Source organism: Abramis brama (assembly GCF_963993115.1).
Source record: "Abramis brama genome assembly, chromosome: 25".
NCBI lineage: Eukaryota > Metazoa > Chordata > Actinopteri > Cypriniformes > Leuciscidae > Abramis > Abramis brama.
Genome location: NC_139987.1, coordinates 10,274,750 through 10,297,594, shown reverse-complemented (window position 1 = coordinate 10,297,594; position 22,845 = coordinate 10,274,750). Strand labels below are relative to the sequence as shown.

Sequence of the window (22,845 nt, the reverse complement as noted above, 5' to 3'; positions counted from 1 at the left end):
TGTAGCAGAGGAGCCAGCTTGCTTTGACCAACTTGACAAACACTGTTATAAATCAGCCTGTGAAACTTTTAATTAGATCAGACATTTTACAGATGCACCACTGACACAGTCCATGTACAGCCATTTTCACTTTCATTTTATTAGTCTGTTACACGAGAGCTTTTCAACCCGAAGCCCCTTTAACAAATGTAGCTGTTCGGATATCAGTTTTGCCATCGTTTCTTTTTTAAATATGTCTGACAGTATAGATTTTTATTTCATTATTATACAAGTTGTAGCTATGTTATCAGGGTAAAAGGAAATGAGAAATGGTTCCTAGGCAACTAACTGAGATAAAGTAACTTTTTTAAATATTTGATTTTATTAAAGTAAACTTTATTTTAATTTCAATAAAAAATATAAAACTACCTATAATAACCCTGATTCACTCACACAACAGATATGAAGCTAAATCAATTATTTGAATAAAGTTGGATTCATGTGTGTTTTAAGTGTGATGGACCACAGTGTGACTGTGTCTGTGACCCTTGGAGAACCGATCAGACTGTGTGAACAAGTAGCCTATATAACCTGTTCATTAAAAAGATTCGATTCAAAAGAACGATTCCTTCGTGAATTGGGACATAGCCATTCAAGTTCTTCTTTATATCTAATACTGGTATTAAGAGGGTGATAGGCTTAGGCTATTGCATTAAAACGACAAGCTAACTGTTATATCATTTTGTTAATTCCGTTAGTCTGTTTTTAGACGTGAAGGGGTTAATTAAATAGCCTAATTTATTTTCCTCTTGCCTGAAAAACATTTGTCAGGCGCGTTGAGCAATCTTCCCGTTATGCCAAGCCGGTTGCATTACTATTGGTTGTTTCACCTTTCGCATTCATTGCTGCTCTCGCGCTGGGCAAACGAACGGCAGCGCGCGACACTTTCATCAGGACTGAGGAGAACGAGGACGTCAAAGAAACCAGTTCATGCATAGATACTAATGCTAATACATTCTTCTGAAATCTGAACAGTGCAACGCAGGTGCTGAATATAACTGTTATCGATACTATAGCCTACTTCTCCCTCGAGCCATGAAGAACCTTCTCCCCAAGCTGTGGGTCTTCATCGCTGCAGTCCTCTTCATCCCTTTGCTCAATGCTTCCGAGTATGAAGAGTACTACGTCTGGAAATCGGATAATTACGGCAGAAACCCACAGTGCATGGACATTCCCGAGGACCTGAGGTTGTGTTTTAATGTGGGTTACAATCAGATGCTGCTTCCAAATTTGCTGGAGCATGAAACCATAGCGGAGGTGAAGCAGCAAGCGGGCAGCTGGGTTCCTCTGGTGCACAAAGCCTGTCACCCCGGCACGCAAGTGTTCCTCTGCTCGCTGTTCGCCCCCGTGTGCCTCGAAAGACCCATATATCCGTGCCGCTGGCTTTGCGAGGTTGTCAGAGACAGTTGTACCCCTATTATGCAGTCGTTCGGGTTCCCTTGGCCTGAAATGCTCAAATGTGACAAGTTTCCCGTGGGCGACGTGTGCATTGCCATGAACAACACAAACACCAATGATACGGACAAATCCCCAGGTGTGTATTATATACGTATTTGTGTGTGTGTGTATATATATATATATATCTTGTCTAATATTCTTCCGAAACTTTTTTTTTTTTTGGCAGTGATGCCATAAAATAACCAATTTTGGTTCCACAAAGAACCAGTGAGCAGTTTTTAAAAGAACCATGATTTAATAACATTTTAAAAAGCTAAAGGACCTCTGTACCACTACAAAGAAAGAACCCTTTGTGGAGTGGGAAGATTATTCCATGGATGTTCAATTTTCTTCACGAAACCACATGCCAATGAAAAGAGCATAGCCTACTATTTTTTTTTTTTTTTTTTTACATTTTGTTATTATTCTACTACTATTCTAACATTTGAAAAAAAAAAAAATTTATAATGTTTTGGCACCTATTGATTCTGTAATAATATATTATCAATAATCAATAGGTGTCAAAACGTTTGATTTGATGGTTTGATAAAGCAGATGTGTTTGTGATGCATTTTAGTTTCTAAAATGAGATATTATGAATTTAGTAGGCTAATAGTTCTCACTTAACATAGATTACATTTAACATAGACTAAACTTAACATAGATAACTTAAAAATGCTTAAAAAACTTGGCCAATACGATAACAATAATTATTTTAACAATAATTATGATAAATCTAAATCCAAATTTGTATATACAATTTTAAAGAGCCTGATTAAAAATAAAAATAAGTCTCACCATTAAAAGTCATTTCTTAAGCACAAAATAACAATGTTGTCATTATAAGTTTATGTAGCCTGCACACTTATCTGTATTTTCCATATTTGAAGTGATTCCAATCATATTTCAAGCAATTCAAAACCATGATGGTGAACAGTGCGCATCTGGAGTGTCTCAGCTGAACAAAATAATCCATTATTCATCGGCTTTATTATATCGGCCAAATGTTCTTATCGGCCGATAACGATGACATTAAAAATGGACATGTCGGCAGATACCGATATGGTGGCTGATATATCATCCCTATTTTTAAGGTGCCAAAATCATAAGCTGCAGTGATAAAGAGGTTAAATGGATGGAAACAAAGAGGCTGATTTCTCTCGGTTTGTTATTTGGTCATTTGGAGCCTCAGTTATTTTTCTCAATCTTATACTCAACATATAAACAAAATAACACATTGATGACGAAGAATGTTATTATTAAATGTTGTCAGGTTTCTGGTGTATGATACTTTTACATTTACAAGCATTATTGCTTGCATATGGCAGGACATTTGGATTGAATCGTTTTTTCTCCTTTTCTAGGTGTATGTCCGCCATGTGACAATGAGATGAACTCGGACGCAATTCTGGAACACATGTGTGGCAGTGAATTCGGTAAAGAATCATTTATGTGTTGTATTAGTGTTTCAAAAAAAGTAATTATGTAGTCTATTTAAAAAATATGAATACAATACATTCAAGATGAATAACATTAAATAACCTCAATCAGTAAGATTTTCCTGTCAAGTTGCTATAATTTAAACATGAATTTATTGCCTTTGACTGGGAAAAACACCATGCAAGTAATGTCTGTTGTCTTTACCGACAAGAGAGAAATGAGAAAGTGGATGTGGTTGTATATTTTTCCTAACTACTATCAACATGCTGTTCTTACGGTTGAAACAGCCTACAAAGTCAAAGACTACTAGGTTCAAAACATTTTTGAAAATGAGGTATTTTATAGACTATCATGGAAATCTGGCTAAAACATATTGAAATACACTTCAGATGTGAAGAGTTTTGGCATAGATCTTTACATGCACTGAAAACCAAATCTTTCTCCAAACACTTTTCACTACTTACTAATGCAAGTGATTTCAAAACACTTCATTTACTGGCAAGAGCCTAATGACTTCAAGAGAACAAAATCCGATCGCCTGATTCCCATCATTGTGATTCCGTTCAGGTCCAGGGTTTTAACCCACACATTTGTTTCCAATAATATTGTTGCCTGAAAAAGTTTTTTTTTATATTACTGTCTGGATTTGCACTGCTTAAAACTATTTCTCTCTTGAGACTATTGTGTGTCCAGTATTGTTTACAACTGAATTGGTCTTTTTTTGTTATTCCATTCCCGTTGTTTTGTTTTTAAATGCAACGTGACATGGTTAAGCCTCCTTGTATATTTCATGTCTAGATTTCTTTGTCGAACCACATATCCTTGACAGTGGATTATTAGATTTCAACCGCAAATGAAGATATTTTGGATTTATAAAAAGCAGAGCTACTTCTTCCATTGCAAATGCAGTTTCTATGAACCAGTGATGTGGTCAGAATCCAGCAAGTCTCTTTTTTCAGGGTCTGAGATGTTGTCAAAGACAGGAAGCTTGCCGTTGGCAAGAATTTCATGGGACCTTTTATTTTTATGGCAAGCTATCAAGCAACGACCCAACAAAGGCTTTTTTCTAGTCATTAGAGGATGACTGTATTTCAAGCTATGTGTCTCAACGCTGTAAAATGTGAAAATGAAAATGTGCAGTTGTTACCTTATTCAGGGAGCTATTTCTATCCGATCTGAAACTGAGCCTAAAAGTTACTTTTGCTGTTTGTAACCAAGCACATTTTTTTTCTACAGTGTGCTTGTGTTAAATGAATGCTTGTTTTATGTTGAAAGTATAACTGCAACTCATAAATATATTTTGGAGAGATATCAATGGAAAACTTGATGTAGTTTGTATTGCTGGCTGTCTATTTTCTTTTTCCATCCACCGCACCAGTGTGTTTGACGAAAGTATATTCTTATTGATGAAAGTACACCATATGATGTATTTTGTCAAAATAGAGCTCCAGGGAATAAGAAAATTTTGCAACTCACTGGATGATGTTGTAGAGCAACAGTTCCACAGTCCTGCAGAGTTTATTTCCAAACCTGCTCCAGCACATACCTGTATACCTAAAGTTTTCAAATAATCCTGAAGGACTTCATCCTTAAAGACAGGAGCTGAGTTTGACACCCCTGTTGTAGAGTTTAAGAACTAGTACTTTGATAGGATTCTGTTAGCCTGATTATGTGTTTGATTATGTTTAGTACATATTCTGTGTTGTTGGTAATGCTAAACATTTTTATCCAAAATACATAAATTCAGAACGTTATAATGCAGTGTTTGAATAGCCAGTGATTTGAGGAGTGCCTCAGGGATCCGTAATAAGACCCATTTAGTTTTAACATTACTGACAGGGAAAGTTTGGGAGAAATTGTCCATCTCTTTATTGATCTTGGTTGGATTTAGAACTTGATTCATATTCAAGAATCGTATCCTCACACACCCCGAACGATATTGCGATACAACACATTGCACCATCCAGCTTTGCATAATTAGCACAGAATAGCATCTGAAAGACATAAACTATAGTGAGTTCTTGGCTTAAATGTGAAAACAGATGATGAAAAACAGCCAAGTGTTCAGCATCTCCATGGCAAAGAAATACAACAATGACCTTAAGCAAAAATACTTTAAATATTTGTATTTTCCATCAGTACTTGAATGTTTTAAATAAAGGTTTAAACTTGCATAAGTGTTTTAGACATTACATTAATCTTCTTGATGTATTCATGACTTCATTGGTGTGCAATGACATTGTCTCATTTAAACCTTCATGAACATTAATGACTTGTGGAAATTTAAAATCTACATTTTTCTTTTTGTAGCAATCAAGACGAAGATTAAGGAAGTCAAAATAGAGAACTTGGACCGAAAAATCATTCTACAGAAAAAGAGGAAGCATGTGAAGCTTGGAACTCTGAAAAAGCAGGACCTAAAGAAGCTTGTTCTTTACCTGAAAAATGGGGCAGACTGTCCGTGCCAACAACTGGAAAACTTAGGGAGCAACTACTTAATCATGGGTCGTGGGGTGGGCAAACAGTATATTTTGACAGGCATTCACAAGTGGGACAAATCTAGCAAAGAATTTAAGAAGGCCCTTAAAAAACTTAAAAGCCATACATGTCCAACTTATGAGGCAGTGTTCAACTGATTTTTGATCATTTGGTTACTAATCTTGTCATTATAGCATTATAATGCATTTTGCCTTACAGTATGGAAAGAAACCAATCCAACTAGTCAGTTTTAAAAGAGTTTGTTTGCCCCATAAATGTCTGAATACATGCAAACAAGTGCAATTTAGTTCACATTCAAAATGTTCTTGACCATTTCTATTCAATGCAAAATACAAAACAATATTCACAGTTATTTGCATTTCATTATGCTGCAAGTCAGTTAGAGTTTTGCTTTTGCAAACACTGCATTTCGATATATCTTGACATTTTCAAGTTGGATTAATATCTATTCATACAATCTGTTCATAATGTTTATGTTTTATAATATTCATCAGAACTGTCAGTTATTACTAGCCTATTTAGTAAAATACATAATACATGCACCTTAAACAATAAAGGGACACTTTTTTTGACAGTTTGTTTGGCTTGCATAGGATGTCAATCACAGTTAATCATGAAGTGTAAGATATAGCATTTCTGAGGACTTGCACAATGCACTGTAATCATTCAACATTAAAACAGAAAATATTTTTAATATATTTGACTGCACTGGATTCTTTCTTAGATATTGCGCATTAATGACTGCTTTAAGTAGTTCTAAATCGTTAATATATTAAAAAGACAAGTAGCAGTCGTTTGTGACCTGCCAAGTAGTCCAGATTTATAACAAGCACATGCTGTGAAATAACTGCGTCATAATCACTACGAACTGAGATCAGAGTAGAGAAATTTTGGACACCGCAAGTGCCCTGTGTAAGCAAACAGCCAAAGTGTTTATCTTGTATAGTCAAGAGATATTTGTTTTGGATGCAGGGAGAGATTTGGACATTTTTCTCTCCCAGCTCTCCTGATTAAAGCTGGCATGAGTTTTCCCTCTTTTTTTTTTTTTTATGAGGACACTTAATTATATATTTTCATGTCAAAGCCAAAAGATTATATTATAAATTATAAACGATAATAAATGATCTAAGAGGATTTTCTATAAATAAACAAACAAATAAATACTGTAAAAAAATGCTCCTGGATTTTAAACAATTTTTGTAACCAAATTTTCACAGGCAACTACCTCTTTGTGCTTTCTGGAAAGAAAGTCAATCTAGACAGTTATTCCCAATTATGGCTTAGAAAAGCAAAAAGGAATATGCAGCTAAATAATGAAATATGAAATAAGGTCATCTATGCTAATGTACTTCTGACAACTTTGACATACACATTTCAAATTTACAGACTTCATGGAAATTGGACCAAACATATTGATGACTCGTCCTGTACTACACAGATTTTTGGCCAATCAAATGCTTTCCAGAGAGAGAATGTCACTCCCCCTGATGACTAGCATGCCTCCAAGTATACAAATCATGGTTGATGGCTGTGAAGCAATCATGGTTATTCAAAGCTTTTTGATACACATCAACTCAAGAAAAGCAAACTGCATGGTTTTTGACTGAGGGTGGTTTCCTGAGAAAACATCTGCTGTAATGCCCGCCAATCAGTGATCACCTTGATAGGGTTTAAGAGCTCTTATTTGCTGCTGATGAGCTGTGAAGCAGTGAGATCTGTTATCTACTATCATGCTCTAACAGGCCTAGACTTCAAATAACCTAACTTTGCAGTAACGATGCATACTGCTCTTAAACGGTATCAAAATGCTTACTTAAATTCATCTGATTTTAATTTACATTATTTCAGTAAAGCACTGCATATGTTATCAGAGCCATGCAGGATTCTAAGAAATTCAATGTCAGCAAATCAGAGCCGTTGAAAGATGTTGACCGGATACCTCTTGTAAGTGTAAGAGCACATTACTCTCAGTGATGTAAATGTGTGTGTCTCATATTGCCTTTGGCACTACACCTGTTTACATTCCCAGCATCATAAAGTGTGCAACAGAGATTGCATCAGATTCAGATAGTGCAGGTGTTGACAGCATGCCTATGCTGAATGAATCTGCCATGAAATCATTCTAGTCTGAACACACAGGTGCTGCTTTTAAAGAGCATTACACGGACATGTTTACGTGTGGAAAAATAAAGAGTGAAAGCTCACAAAGATTGTAACTTCTTACTCATAATTTCGCATATAATTATGCCTTTCTCATCATTTGACTTTTTATGTCATAATTATTACTTATCTTATAATTTTGTCAGTGATTGTCTTTGTCATAACTTTGACTTTTTATGTCATAATTATTACTTTTTTATCTCAATTTCAACTGCCATAATTTCAAGTTTTTAATCTCATAACTATGCCATAATTTTTGCATGACTTTTTTATGTGATGGAAATTGGCTTCCCAAAGAGTAAAATAAACTATTCAAATTTCCAATATTTATTGTAAATATTGCATTGCAATATTTGCAAATCAGGTTTATTGACAAAATGTACAGACTTTCAGCTGTTTGCTATTAACAAATCAAACAAGTAATTGAAATAGCTCAACGCAACAAATGTTTCAAGTGGTTTCCCCAAATTCATCTGAAAATGCAACTTTAATGACTTCTGTAGTCTCAAAATTATTCAACTATCAACTCCTGCAACCAGATTTCTGAGAAGGCAGGTTCAGAAAAACCCTTGAGCGACTTGGTGGCAACAGGCACTGAGGTTTCAGCTTCCACAGTAAGGCGTGTACTAAACGCATGCGGTTTCCGTGCCAGAACTCCAAGACGTACACCACTACGGCCCAAAAATGTGGTCGCAATTTGCTCAAAATCATATAAATAAGTCACAGAAGTTTTGGGATTCTGTTCTGTGGCGCGATGAAACAAAACTGGAACTTTTCGGATCTATGGATCAGCGGTATGTCTGGAGGAAGAAGAAAGAAGCATTTGCTGAAAAGAACAGTTAAGCTTGCTGGTGCTCGGTGATGCTCTGCAGCTGCTTTGCATCCTATGGCACTGGAAACCTGCTGCGTGTGGAAGGCAAGATGGATTCATTGAAGTCTCAGGAAATCATAGGAGAAAACGTCATGCCGTCAGTGAGGAAGCTGAAGCTTTGGAGTCATTGGACCTTCCAACAGGACAATAATCCTAAGCATAGCTCAAAGGCTTGGTTGCAGAAGGTCTGGGATATTTTACAGTGGCCATCACAGTCACCTGACTTGAACCCTATAGAAAATCTCGGGTGGGATTCAAAGAATATTACTGAACTGGAGGCCATTGCTCATGAGGAATATGCTAAGATTCCTCAGACACGCTGCCAGAAGCTGGTGTCTGGTCATACATCTCGTTTGCAGCAGGTCATAACAGCAAAAGGGTGTTCTACTAGATACTAAAGATGCTTGCCATGAAGGGGTTGAATGATTTTGAGACTGCAGAAGTCATTAAAAGTGGCATTTTCAGTTAAGTTAAATTTTAAACATATGCTGTGTTGAGCTAAGTAAATTATTTTTGTTTGATTTGTTCATTGCAAACAGCTGAATGTCTGTAAATTTTGCCAATAAACCTGATTTGCAATGGGGGTTGAATCATTTTGATTACAACTGTAAATAAAAAGTAATTTCCAATCAAGCTGTTTTTGTCAAATTATGCAAAAAAGGTGCATTTTTTGGTGTGTGTGTGTGTATTTAGGAGACATAAAATGCTTCAAACTTAGCCTTAGCAGAGAAAGGAGCTGACACAAAAATGTTTAATATGTAATACCAAAATCATTTCAATCACAGAATGCTACATCATTTGAAATGAGTTTTTTCATGACATAAAAAAAAAGACAATTCTCCAGTGATGTTTGTATATACCCTCTTGAATATTGTTAATAGGCAAATTAATATAATAGTATTAATAACTTAAAAGGAACCCCGACTAGTGCGGCATGTTGGCCTTATAAGTTTAACGTAGGCGTCAGCTATAAAAAGGTGATACAAAAACACTTCAAATGGTTTTATTTTTATTAAAAAAAGACTAAAATCCGTTCACTCGTAGGCCGCCATAGTTATTTACGTCTCAATGCATTCTGGGTAGTGACGTGTAAAGGTTGCTTACTGTCAATGGATTGCATTGCAGCAGTACCGGCTAGCTAGCTGTTTTGACAGTAGCGACTAGCCATTAGCTCACTTCTCTCTGCTCTGAACGCAACCAATACACGTCATCGACCCAGAATGCACTGCGCGCGCAAAAATAATGGCTGCCTTCGTAGCTCAAATTCTGTAAAACACTTTGAGGATTTTTTAAATAACGAAAATATTTTATGTATTTATAACTATGTATTTTGTAGGAGAGAGCAATTGTAGCATATTTAGGGCTATGTGTCTTAATAATCGGGGTTCCTTTTAAGTTAAATACCAAGTTTTTGGACCTTCTAGAATGTCGTGTCCCGTAGAGACTTGTAAGTGCATTTTTGCGTGATTTTACAAACTGAGGGAAGAGTCTATTGTCTGTTGTAATCGACAGCATGCCACAGATGTTGTCCATAGATCTTAACTTGCACTGAACCAGGAACATTCCTTTAAAACTGTTTAGTTACATTTGAAGACCCCCACAACCTTTTGTTCTGACGTCATTTCGAGTTGATTCAACCCATAATGAAATCATCTGCAGGGAACACGTTTCGAAAGAAAATCCATATGGCAAGTGGCAAAAACCCGAGTGCGTGTAACCCCCAGGAGAAGTCGACCAATCCCAGCTCATGCAAAAGCATAGTGATGGTTTATCCAGGTTAAGTAAATAGCTGTGCTTTGTGCTCTGGGATGACATTGACTGCCAGACTCTATGGGATGATCATTAGAAGCAGCTGTTGGCTTTGCTGCTGCATATTTCCCAGCTTTATTGAATGAAAAAGACTTGCTCCTTTGCCTCCAGCCTTGAGAAGAGAAAAAAAGCCTATTAAAAGCCATAAATAATATGATGCTCTCACAGGATAGCAACTGAGGTAAGATGGGCTCTGCGGTAAACATACTTCCACATGGGGTTTGGAGTGAAGTTCTCACACATGCCAACTGCGAATTCTGCCAGATGGGATGCAAAGACTCTGATTATTGGTGCCATCACTGTTTCCAATTCAATGTCCGCCAGTGTTATTATGAATGTTTATTTTAAACTAGAATATTAGCATACAAGTATCCAAACTGTGATCTGTTTGAGCAAAACCTGATCCATACAGATCAATCTGACTCTGTTCAACTTATCACAGTTTTATCAAACAAATGGCCTTCTCAACTCCTGCGGGTGGGAGTGAAGCAATGCTGTCTCGTCTGGTTTAGTATTTCTCAAAACTCTGGGTCCAAGAAATGCCCTGTGTAATAGAAGTAAATGACTCAAGAATGGTTTATTTAGACATCTTCAAGAACATGATGTATCGATATTTGGTATAACTTCCTGATAATGTTCAGGGCTCGGACACACTCTCCCAGTTTAAATCTAGACTAAAGACACATCTGCAATTAGTTAGAAGAACTAAAAAATTGTTGAGGTAACTCAAATATCCAACTTAACTAACTAAAGTTAACCAAATATTTTAAGTTAAGCACGAACACATCATTTTTTAAGTTGAAACAACACATTATTTCTTTTTTAATGTTGAATTTTAAGTTGTGATAAATAATCACAGGAATATTTTTTTACAGTGTAGCCAAGCATTCACATGCATACCTTGTACTCCAGTTATATTAGATCAAATGCACATGGTTATCTTTGCTTAATTTCGAACAGTAGGCACAAATTCAATGCTGAATCAGATGCATTTAAATCCGGACAGCATGCATTTCAGTTTTAACATAACCAGGACAGATGATAACTGGCTTGGGTGTCGTGGATCATGGATTTGGCAGAGATGGGAGTTGTAGACTTGATTTGCTCTTGCAAGTCTCGAGATACAGACCTGATCCCTACTGTGAGGTGAGAGCAGATTTTGGCAGGAGGGAAGGATTTAATAAATCAGCTGATGGCCTCTCATACCTCCGGGATATAAAAACATCTTTTTCATATGTTTCGTTAATGACATTGACAAATTGAGAATGGGGTAAAGTGGAGTTGTATTACATTTAGCCACTAACAAGAGAAGTAAAGATTTTCAGTTGAATAATCTTTAGGCCTACTTCATCTATTATTTTATTTCTTGCATTATTACATTTGGTTTGGAGCCTGTCTGAGGAAAAGCTTCCTCCAGGATTTTTTCCCCCTCTCCTGATTTACCCATACTACAGTTTTGGCACTGCAAACTCCCTGATGATTGAGAGAAAAAATCCAGCTCTAAATCTCAAGGCTGTTCTTTCAACATGAGAAACATATGAAAAACAGTTTGTTCAAATTTATGACTGTCACTCAATAGGCTGATATATTGGCTCAAGGAATTCTCAGTCTCTTATTTCCACAATCAAGGCCTGACATTTATACTGAGACAGTCAGTCACTGTGATGCCTGTAGAAAGTGTTATAAACATATCAATGTCTCAGAAGCATCATATGACGTACGACAGCCGCATGTTTATATTCAATGATAGGGTATATGTAAAGCAATCAACTGATTTATGAAATACTCCACAGCTGCATCCATCATCTCCATCCATGCACTTACACCAGATTCCCAATAGAGGGAAGCACCTCCTTTACTGTAGCCTATTCCTTTTTATGCAGTACCTGTTGAACTCCGCGACTTTACAAAATGTGCTTGTGTCAAATGTAAGGAAATGTTTTTTTTATTTGTTTTTTGTGAAGGTATATACCAGGCTTTGGGAAACATGCTCTTTTCAGGTTTATGCACTTTAACTTTATTATTTATATAATCTGATTATTGAAACAGGAATCTAAACAGGGTGAAAATAAAGAGGTAAAATAGATCAAGCTTTAAAAACGTGAGTTTATTTCAATATATTAAAACATAGGCTACATATTCGATGGGGACATGAAGATGCTGCATAGTAGGAATGACCCTGATAAGAGACACTTAAAAAGTCAAGCCTGCACATCTAATGAATCATCAATTCAATAAAAATACATTTATTTTCTCAATATGTCTGTGTTTAACATTATTTAGATCAGACCCGTACTTTTTGCTTACTCCTTTATGTGTACTGTGAATTCAGATATACTTCTTTTGTCACATAGTGTTTTTTTGCCTACTATATTAGGGAAGTATGCGATTTCGGATGCAGTCCTAGAATAGATAAAAGTAACGGTGGTTTTGGATTTTATACTGACACCTGTTGGCCTGGATGCATGAAGTTTGTTTGCAAACTGCCGCCCGTCTCACACAAGGGGCCAATGTTTCAGAAAACACTGAAGCTTCCCCGGGCGCCGCCATTGATTAGCAGACCCTCACCTGCTGTTAGCATTCCATTGACTCCCATTCATTTTGGCGTCACTTTGACAGCGAATAACTTTACATCTGAGGCATTTAAAGAATCCATTTGTCCATTATTTATTTCTAAAGAAACACGAAAATGTATAAAAGGCTCCATTACCTTGTATCTTACGCTATGGCCCCGTAGAAGCAGTTTTTGTAAAAACAGGCTAACGATTGCGTCATAACCACGCGACTCTCTGTCACAGTAGAGAGATTACCGTATGGACAGGAGGAGAAGCTCGCGGGCAATCGGGGGGACGTGGAGGCAAAATGACAAAATAATTAATCAGAATACTTAGCAAAAGTTTCTCCTGCTCCTAGCTCATGGACACCTCCTACTCACACTCTCCGTCTCTGCAAGTTTCAGAAGGGAATGATTCAGATTTCTCTTGGCACAGCTACTAGAAGACAGACGGGTTACTCACGTCACATCTACGTCATCAAGCTCAGTTTGAGTCTGCGCAGTAGCCTACGCTCAGCCATCAGGAAGTGAGAGCTTCTAATTGACTTCACTTTTCTCCGTTGAATCCAATGGCAAGGCAAGGCAAGGCAAGTTTATTTATAAAGCACATTTCATACACAGTGGCAATTCAAAGTGCTTTACATAGAAGAAATTAAAATAATAAAAAGAATTAAGATTAATTAAAACAGTTTAGAAAAATAAAAATAAAATACAGTACAGTACAAACAGTCGGACGAACATTGGCACAGTGCTCATTCATTAAATGCATAGCTAAACAGATGTGTTTTGAGTCTGGATTTGAAAGTGACTACTGTATGGGGTCGCTGTGTCCATTTCTTTTACTGTCTATGGTCTCACACCGAAACTGTTTGTTTATCTTTTGTTGTGTTACTTTTTTATCTTTGTTATCCTTCCATCTCCCTACATAATGAGCATTGTTGGGATTCAAACTTAACACTACAATCAACTGAACAAAAATAAATAAAAACTTGCAACAGAACATAAGCTTTGTAACGCATTTTAAATAACTCACGTGTTCTTCAAATTTTCAGCTGCTCACGGATTTCATTTTCTTTATTTGAACGTTGCCGATGTCTGGCGGAAGCAGCAGCCAATGAGCGCGCCGGTGGGCGGAGACTGAGCAGTCGACGAACATGGAGCTCACTGACACACACTCACACAGCACGCTCAGCATCACTTCACACACACTCTATAGACTGTATCAGCCCTCATATGACCGTCTGTTCCGATCACCTGCACCGAGGATACAGTTTGGAATTACAAGTAAGCTTTTATCTTCACTTTTAAGAAAATGTTCATTATTTCTCATTCATCAAAATGCATGAACTTGCACAGGCGCAACTTTCTTATTTTTTTGAGTTTATTATTATCGTACTAGCCTCATACTACTACCAGCCTACTACTACGACTGCCATTACTACTACTACTACTACTACTACTACTACTTACTATATTCTAAATACGTTTTTAATGCTACTAAATCTTGAATATCTTTATAAAGCTGAGCATTATTTAAACACCATAAATGTCAAGAAACTGATAAGGGGTCTTCAACTATATTGGATCACAAGTGTTGTTATTTTAAACAAATATGGTTACATAAAATAACGTTTTTGTGTAGCCTATTGGCTACATTATATGCAGAGTTCATATTTAAGTTGTAATTTTTAAGACATTTAGGCTACATGACCAAAAGTTCTGAATAATACAGGAATATGTTAGCTTTCCTAAGATGTCTAGAAACTGGAATATTGGTTTAATCTTGTTATTATGGCAATCATGGCACTTGCATAATCAGAATATCAGAATTTTCTTGTTCATATAAGTACAGTCAATGTCATCAATAATATCATGATGCTGGTAACTTATCAACTGTCTTCTCCTCATCTCAGAAATGGTGGGTTTTGTAGGAATAAAAAGGAAGCACCTCCTGTGGCTCCTATGATAGATTTTTTCTCCTCACTTCATTCTCCATTATAATGTTCCAAATAATGGAAATTGCATTTCTCCCCCCCTGTATCCCCCCCCCCCCCCCCCCCCCCCCCCCCCCAACTTAAGGGAAATCAATATGTGGTTGTGGAGTTTTACGTGAGGCAAGCAATCACTTTTCCACACATGAAAGAAGAGCGTTATGCTCATCTCTTCAGGTCTTTGTTAGCCGGAGCTTTTATTGACGTGATTAACTTTGACAGGAGACTCTGATAAGATCCATCTCTTCAGAAAACCATATCTGGCCAAATCGTTCTTTCTAAAAAGCAAAATGCTTGCCTCCTTTTTTCCTCTTGATCTTTTTTTTTTTTTTTTGCGTTATATGTAGAATTAGAGTTATGTCAGGATAATTTGTAAAAGATCTTTAATGTCAGATTTCGGACATTTGGATTTCTAGACCATCTTTGGAGTGACACCTGATGGATGTGTATTGAGCAAGTTATTCACAGTTAGGTAAAGTCTCAAATACAGTGTCTGATAAATCATGGTATACTTCCCAATTGATTTCTTAAACTGTTGTAATCCTACACTTCTAAATTAAAGGTTGAATTTCTGGGAAATTGCCAGGTGCTATTCTGAACTCCTTTTGACCCATTGATTATCATTTAGAAGGGCTTTTGTAGTAACAGTTCATCCTGAATTATGCAGTGCTTTACTTTTGAGGAAGCAGATTATTATACAGATCTTTACTACAAAAGTTCAATGCATAAGTGAGAATGCATTTGCTTGCTTTTGAGAGAGGATTGATGGCCTTTTTTGGAAGTAATGATTTTGGAATATTGAGTCATGGACTGCAGGATGCTGCAGGGTGTTATTTCGTTTTTGGGGGGCATCAGAGGGTCACAGACTTTCTTTCTACCTGCAAACAATTTGTCTGGAATAGTTATGGGATACTTAGCTGGTTTGAAGTTACCCCTAGGGTGAGAAAAAAGGGTTTGAAAACAACCATTATTTTATTTTTTATATAAAACTCTTTTATCATTATTCAAATTTCAGTTGGCAATGCCCTTGAATCACAAATGAGCCCTAAGCAGTTGTTTGCTCAGATCTGGCCCCCCGAAGTCGAATCTAGAGCACCGTAATATCTCCCATGACAATCTCAAAATGGATGTGAAGGAGTAAAGAGTCATCAAAGCATGTGCAAAACATGTAAACTGCAGAATTATAGGGTTGTTTGTATATTTAAAGCTGATTTTAAAGTAGGCCATTTTGTATGCCTTATTGTCTGTGTTCATACTGTTTGTATTTTTTTTATTATTATACAGTCTTAAAAATAAGGGTTCTTTATTGGCATCTGGTTCCATGAAGAACCTTTGAAGGTATCATGACATGGATTTTCTTTGGGGTTCACTTATAATGTTAATATTTAACCCCTCTGTCTAAAAATGATCCGGCTCCTTTAAGGCTGATCGCCAGTGGTGCAATAATATAAAACTATTTGTCGATGTTTTGCTCTAGAGGCAGTCACATGAAGGTTTTTGGTGCTCGGTTACAATGCTATTTCTTATTCTGAGGTGGGCGTTTTAAGCTATGAAACTTGCAGATGTTTTAATGGTACAAAGATGTCAAAAGATCAAGAAAAATGTGATTTCTCATGTCATGATCCCTTTAACATACATGGAAACCTTCCATTGCACAAAAGGAACTTCAGATTAGAACATCATCAAGGCATTGCTGAAAAAACACCCTTTTGGAAACTTTATTTTTAAGAGTGTAGATTACTTTTGGATTAATAAAAAATACACCTGCTGAATTTGTTAGTTCATCCAAAAAATAAAAAATTTTATCATCTTTCACTCACCCTCCAAACTTGAATGACTTTCTTTCTTCTGCTCAACACAAAAGAATATAATTAAAAAAATGTCTTTGTTCATTCAATGAAAGTCAATGGGGTCCAATGTTATGCTGTTGGACCCCATATAAGGGATAGCCTAGTTTCTTTTTTTTTTTTCACACAAAAATTAAAATTTGCTGTTAATTTACTCATCCTCAGGCCATCCAAGATGTAGGTGTCTTTTTGTCTTCAGTAGGTCAGAAGATTTTTAGCTGAAACCGTAGTCCTTGGTGATTTATATAATGCAAGTCAATGGCTACCGTCACTTTAAGAGTAAAAAAAAACTATACAGGCAAAACAAAATTAATACACGTGGCTGCTGATTATTCATTGAGGTCTTATGAAGTGAAACGATCAAGTCTGTGCAAGAAACTGAACATCATTTACAACATTATTACCTGTAATCCACAGCCTCTGCGCGTTCATGGGATAGTTCTCCCAAAAATGAAAATTTGCTGTTAATTTACCGGCAAACGGTCCTGAGCGCGTTCACAGCAGTCTGGAGCGCAATCTTCCTGTTGCATAATGACGTATGCATGCGAGCTCAAACGTTGGGAATCAAAAGTCAATCTTCCCAATTGAGCTCATGCAAGCGAACGCAATCATAATTTTTAATACAGGTTGCGGCATCCAGGATAAGCACAAGTACGTACCACTTTGTTGAACAATACAACACGCTCATTGGGTGAACTATCAGTAAAACCAGTAGAAACACTCTTCAAAATATCTACTTTTGTGTTTCACAGAAGAAAAAGTAATAGAGGTTTGAATTTGAAATGACACAAGGCAAGGGTGAGTAAATTATGACAGAATTTTCATTTTTGGATGAACTATCCCTTTAAGATCCCTGTCAGGTGCCAGGAGCTTTCCAAACGAGAGCATGGTCCAAATGGATGACCTCACCTCCTTCTGTCATTAAAATCTCTCCTTATTATGACCTACAATCATTTTGCAGTGTCTAGATTATTAAAGGTCAGTATTAGGTTGGCATCAGATGGTCCCAGATCAGCACTAAAAAGATGTCTTCTGCAGTATGCCACTGCTTTCTCCTCCAGGCGTATGTAGTTGTGAGTTGTTGCCTCTTTTGACACGGAGCGATGCCAGATTTATCTCTCCTCTTGTCTGTCTCATTATACACCCCTCCTCTCCAACCTCCCTCCCTCAAAATGTCACAGAATTCATCAGTTTGCACAAAGAATGTCACTCTGCGATAAACCCAAAATGTCACAGCGATGAAATCTTGCATGATTGATGTCGGTGAGGTTATGACTGTACAAATACACTGAATATTGTTTGATTATCCAATCAGGTGTTTATGTGGTTTATTTTCTCACTGTTACACTATTAAAAAGTTTGTGATAATGAGTTTAGGAAAGGAGAGATGGTCTCGCAAGACTTCTCATCTAGTTTGGAGTGTTCCTAATGAATGTGCGAAGCCAATAAAAATACTCACACTGATATTCCTTTTCAGATGAAGTCTACGGAAGTGGATCCGGGGTTATTCACTGACAGCTACTGCAAAGTGTGCAGCGCTCAGCTTATCTCTGAGTCACAGAGAGTCGCCCACTATGAGGTGAGTAACACACACACTCACATTCACACAAAGCATAAACATTTACTGATAGCTGTTAATTTGATCCACTGTCAATAATTTTCCACGGTCTGCTGCGCACTTTCTAAAAGAGGGCAGATAAGTAGGTTAATTAGATTTTTGTAGCTAATATTCATATGCAATTAAAAAAGGGGCATGCATTTCAACCTCCATCAATCATAGTATGTAAATAAATTTCGTTTTTGATAATATCAAGCTAGAAATGAGAGCAGATTGATATGATGCCCCACAATCCTGCCCGTATGAAAAATCATAAATGAGATCAAAAGTGGATCTATATCTCAGTTATTTCTCCCAGATAACAGTGGGATTAAATGACGATCAACTGGAGATTTTGGTGCAAGTCTCCTCTTGATTTTTCTCTTGAGAAGTAGACTCTGGTAAGTTTCATAGTTTCAAGTTTCACAGCTGTGCTGCTGATTTTTGTGGAAATCATGAATAATTTTTTTTTTCCCAGTTTTTAAAGTTTGTCTTTACTGTGACTTTTGATCAATTTATTGCATCCTTGCTGAATAAAAGTGTTAATTTAAAAAAAAAAAATACTGAAATCAAACTTTTGAATGGTAGTGTATATTTCCATTTATACATGGAAATTAATTTTGTGGTCATTGTTTATTTGCTAGGCTATGTCTAAAGCACATTTAAATTAGTTCTAGATCAACTGTGCTTTGGTAATAACCCCAATAAATCCACCTGAACCAGTACAGATGCAAGTCACGTGACTACACAAATTGCCCTTTTTGCGTTAGCATATTTGTACATTTAAAAAGAAGTAATTGCTTTTGTTTATTTGCATCAGTTATCGCTTCGCTGAAGTATAAACTGCAGTGGAATAAGCCATTATTGGGACGCATACGGATCACTAGCAGCGCATTGTCAGCTTTCTTTCTTCATAAAACTCTCCAGTTTTTTCCCAGCATCTCGCTATGGAGCCACATTGTTGTTGGCAATTTCAGAGCTATTTCCAAGTCAGATAATTACATAGAATTGAATATCTGCGTTTGTGAATTGTCAGCGGTTTGTCAGTGGTCAGTGAAATCTCAGTGGCTCTCTGAAACACCCAGCTGTTCCTCATTCGCTCCTTTCACCCTACATCATTTCACCAAACAACCTGAGGAATTAAATGTGCTGGCCTTGATATTGCACACCAATCATCCAGACCCCCGGACCAGCTGGGGCTCCCTAATTTTATTTGATATGATATAGTTGTTTGCCCAAAACTGAGACTATTCTGCTTGAATAGCATCGGCCTGATGGGAAACAGGAGTGGTTGATTAGATGCATCATATTCTTCTTGCATCATATGTCATTACCTCAGCCATGAACAGAGATTTCTTAATTATCGCCTTTTAAATTTGCATGTCGCTCTCGTCCCCTGAGGGAATGGAGCCATGTGGTCGACACTTGGGCTGGCTGAGAACCAGCTGTTAGCTTGTTATCCCAATCTAGAGTCTGGTCTCCTCTGTAATATAATGTCTCTCATGTTTAAATGATGAGGCTTTCAACATGAGAAGTTCAGGTTTTATCTGACCTTCTTGTTGCTTGGCTTGGTCATGCAGGACTGCTGTTGATACATGGATCGGCTATGTTCTGGACTGAATGAAAGATCGTATTTAGAGATTGCTAGCACACTGGGTCACAGCTGTACCCACACTTTGGTTCCGGAAGTATTTTTTCCATTTACTTTCTCTCGCTGGTTTGACAGCTGCCAAAAAGATAGTTGCAACAAGACGAAAACCTCCACATACTCTAAATAAGCAACAATGGGTGCTTACTTTTTTGGGAGGTTGTTTATCTTGAATTGTCCACAGCACACATTCATGGGGCAAAAGAAGAAACCATAAGACTTTGGGCCCAAACTTTGGAGTAGCTTAAATGTCTATTGGTTTGATTTCATTTGATTTGAGGAGAATTCTCTCCCTCTCTCTCTTTTCTTCTGGCTATCTCAGTTTCATTTTTCTTTTGTTCTATCTGTTTCATTGTTCACTGTTTGGGATTTTTAATCTGTTGCTTTCTTACTAACGTAGACTTTTTTTCAGCGTTATACCACTGGTTTAACTGTCAAGTGCAGCAAGTAGATCTGGACTTTAATACTTATATTGCTGATTATCCTTTTATTAAAGGCACACTATGCACTTTTCCGTTTTTGTCAAACAGCGACCCCTAGAGTCGCTGTGGAGTACTTGTATTTAACGTTACTGTCGTAAATACCACTCACGCAGAGCCGTCTCTGCACTCACGACCTGATCCCCTCCCCCCTGTATACCGGTACCTGTTCAGTAGGATGGAAGCGTTGGACATCGAACAGGCACAGATAGCCTCCGAAGATGTCTACTGACTAGGTAATGTTTCACGATTTCATACAAATGTGCCAGCTAAAGTTTGCATAAGCACAGTACACATGCCATACGAAACCTGAACCTGACAAAGGACTACGTGATATACACATCACAACACCTGAGTTCGGCTGGTAAACTTGCTCGTGAGGCAAGCTGGGCAATAAAACATAACGCAAAAACACGTAAGAGAAACAAGTGTTTGTTATCAAGTCTGCTAACAGCTCTGCTAATCGATAGCTAGCTAGACATATGTGGAAATTAGTGGACTGGTCTTATTATCAACATTGGATGAATGAACAACTTCGTTGACATACAACAAGCAAGCGCAACAACATACAACATAGAACGCAAGCAAGTTTACAAATAAGAGATTTACTTACTAGTCCATCAACAAGGACGCCAGGTCAGCATCGCTGTTGCATCCTTTGCTGCTTTTTAGCTCTCGCCAACGAGTGAAAGTCTGACCGAGTGTCCCACTTTCTCATTTTCTTTTCCTTGACTCTTCCGACTGCGTTTTCTTCGTCGACTCTGCCATGATTCACGTCTGAAATGCGTGCTAGTGTCTTCCATAGAGGCTGCTTCATATGTTGTTGATGTATGTGACGTCGTGTCGTGATTCTCGCGAGATTTGTCGGGACGCCACCTCTCAAACTTGCATTGCTGGTTTTGCCAGCGGCGTCCCCCCCCGCTTTGCTATCAGGATGATTCGCCATACTATGAGTTCGTTTACCATCGAAATGATTTTGAAGCTGTATATTAAGGTACAAATCTTGCATAGTGTGCCTTTAAGTTGCATATGCTCATATCCCCAGATGTTTGTTTTGGCATGTACATACTGTATACTAAAGCAATAAGCCCCAAGAAGCCGTGGTTTACAGTGAATTTAGGGCGTCATGGCTTCACGGGGCTTATTGCTTTTATAAAACGGTTAGGCCTTAAAAATATTGATGTTTAATATTGATTGCAGCGACACAGTAATACTGATGTAATGAGGTCACATGTATATGATTGTATATGCTACTGCTTCAAATGCGGCTCAACCAGTCAGCATCAAGGACCAGAACTATCCTTTTTATAAATATCATTTGTATACTGTTCATAGTCATTTGTATATTTTGCTGCATTTTATTATGTCTTATTTGTTTGTTTTTTGTAGATTTTACTTCATATGCTTCCTAATAAAACTGTTAAAAAAAGTATCAGTAAAATGTTTCAATTTCCTTATTATTTATAGGGAAAAAATATTATATTTAACAAGGAAATATGCATTTTTTTATGATAAAATATTGTTGAAATATGACAATAAGTTGTTTTTGTAAAGGGAAAACTATGAAACTATATATTATAGGGGATTGGTTTAAAAAATATTCAATTAACAAAAAAATACAAATAAATGATAACTCAAATAGGTTGATATATATTAACTTTACATAATTTAATGGCATAAACAATTAGGTATGTAGAGTGCCATTCCAAAATGGACAGTTTGTAACAACTGTTTTTTACAGAATTTTCCCTTAAATTTAATGAAAAAAAAGAAAAATTGTTTTTTTTCATTGTTACATTGTTTATAAGCTGTTTTAGGTTGTAAGGAAGCTTGATAATGTCATAAGCGATGCTTTTTGAGTGTACAGTCTGCTGGCATTTTTTTCCCTGTGATTCCTTAGTAACAGTGACTTTTCTGATTGGTGCATCTTTCTTTGTGATTACTGTAGTTTTTCAACTAAACACATTCTACACAATCTCATCTGTATTGGAAGGTTTGTATGTTATTGATAAAATGAATAAAAATGAGATAGAGTTACACTTACAAAACCCTCCAGTTGCGCTCTAGGCATCAAATGTATCGTAAAACGTACTGCATGTTCCCCATTACAACAGAGTGTTACATCTGCTCAACAGCGCTTTTGCTGTTCTTTCTTTTTCCTCACAGAATTCTGAAAACAAAGCCCTGTGTTGTAGGCTTGTTATTGTCAGCCGGTTGATGCTATAATGAGGACGCTAGAAGTTTGCTGGAGACGGAGCGATGAGGCCGTGTGGTCATGCATTTAATGAGACCGATCCCAGTGTCGCCACCACCCCGCTGAGGAGAGCCTAGCTTACAAGAACGAACAAACTCAACGCTATAGCCTTAGCAGCTTCGCTTATTATAAGAGAACAGACAGTTAGGATCAATGCCAAACATTTGTCAGAACCACCTGGCATCTTTATGCACCCTGGGTAAATGCAGACACAATGCAA

General features: G+C 37.0%; 2 protein-coding genes across 3 annotated transcripts in view; both read left to right on the top strand.

Moving 5' to 3' along the window:
* Positions 1-629: 629 nt before the first annotated feature.
* On the top strand, positions 630-6,111 carry sfrp1b (secreted frizzled-related protein 1b). The gene is made up of 3 exons (XM_084104626.1): positions 630-1,573; positions 2,841-2,912; positions 5,227-6,111. The coding sequence occupies exons 1-3, from the start codon at positions 1,075-1,077 to the stop codon at positions 5,550-5,552; spliced, it is 897 nt and encodes a 298-aa protein (XP_083960752.1). The 5' UTR covers positions 630-1,074; the 3' UTR covers positions 5,553-6,111.
* Positions 6,112-13,955: 7,844 nt separating this feature from the next.
* Positions 13,956-22,845, top strand: part of zmat4b (zinc finger, matrin-type 4b) — a 30,471-nt gene continuing 21,581 nt past the window's right edge. For both annotated transcript variants that reach the window (XM_084104347.1, XM_084104348.1), the window contains exons 1-2: positions 13,956-14,093; positions 18,125-18,226. In XM_084104347.1, coding sequence (XP_083960473.1) covers positions 14,043-14,093; positions 18,125-18,226 — 153 coding nt within the window. In that variant the 5' untranslated portion in view covers positions 13,956-14,042. The remainder of the gene's footprint in view (positions 14,094-18,124; positions 18,227-22,845) is intronic.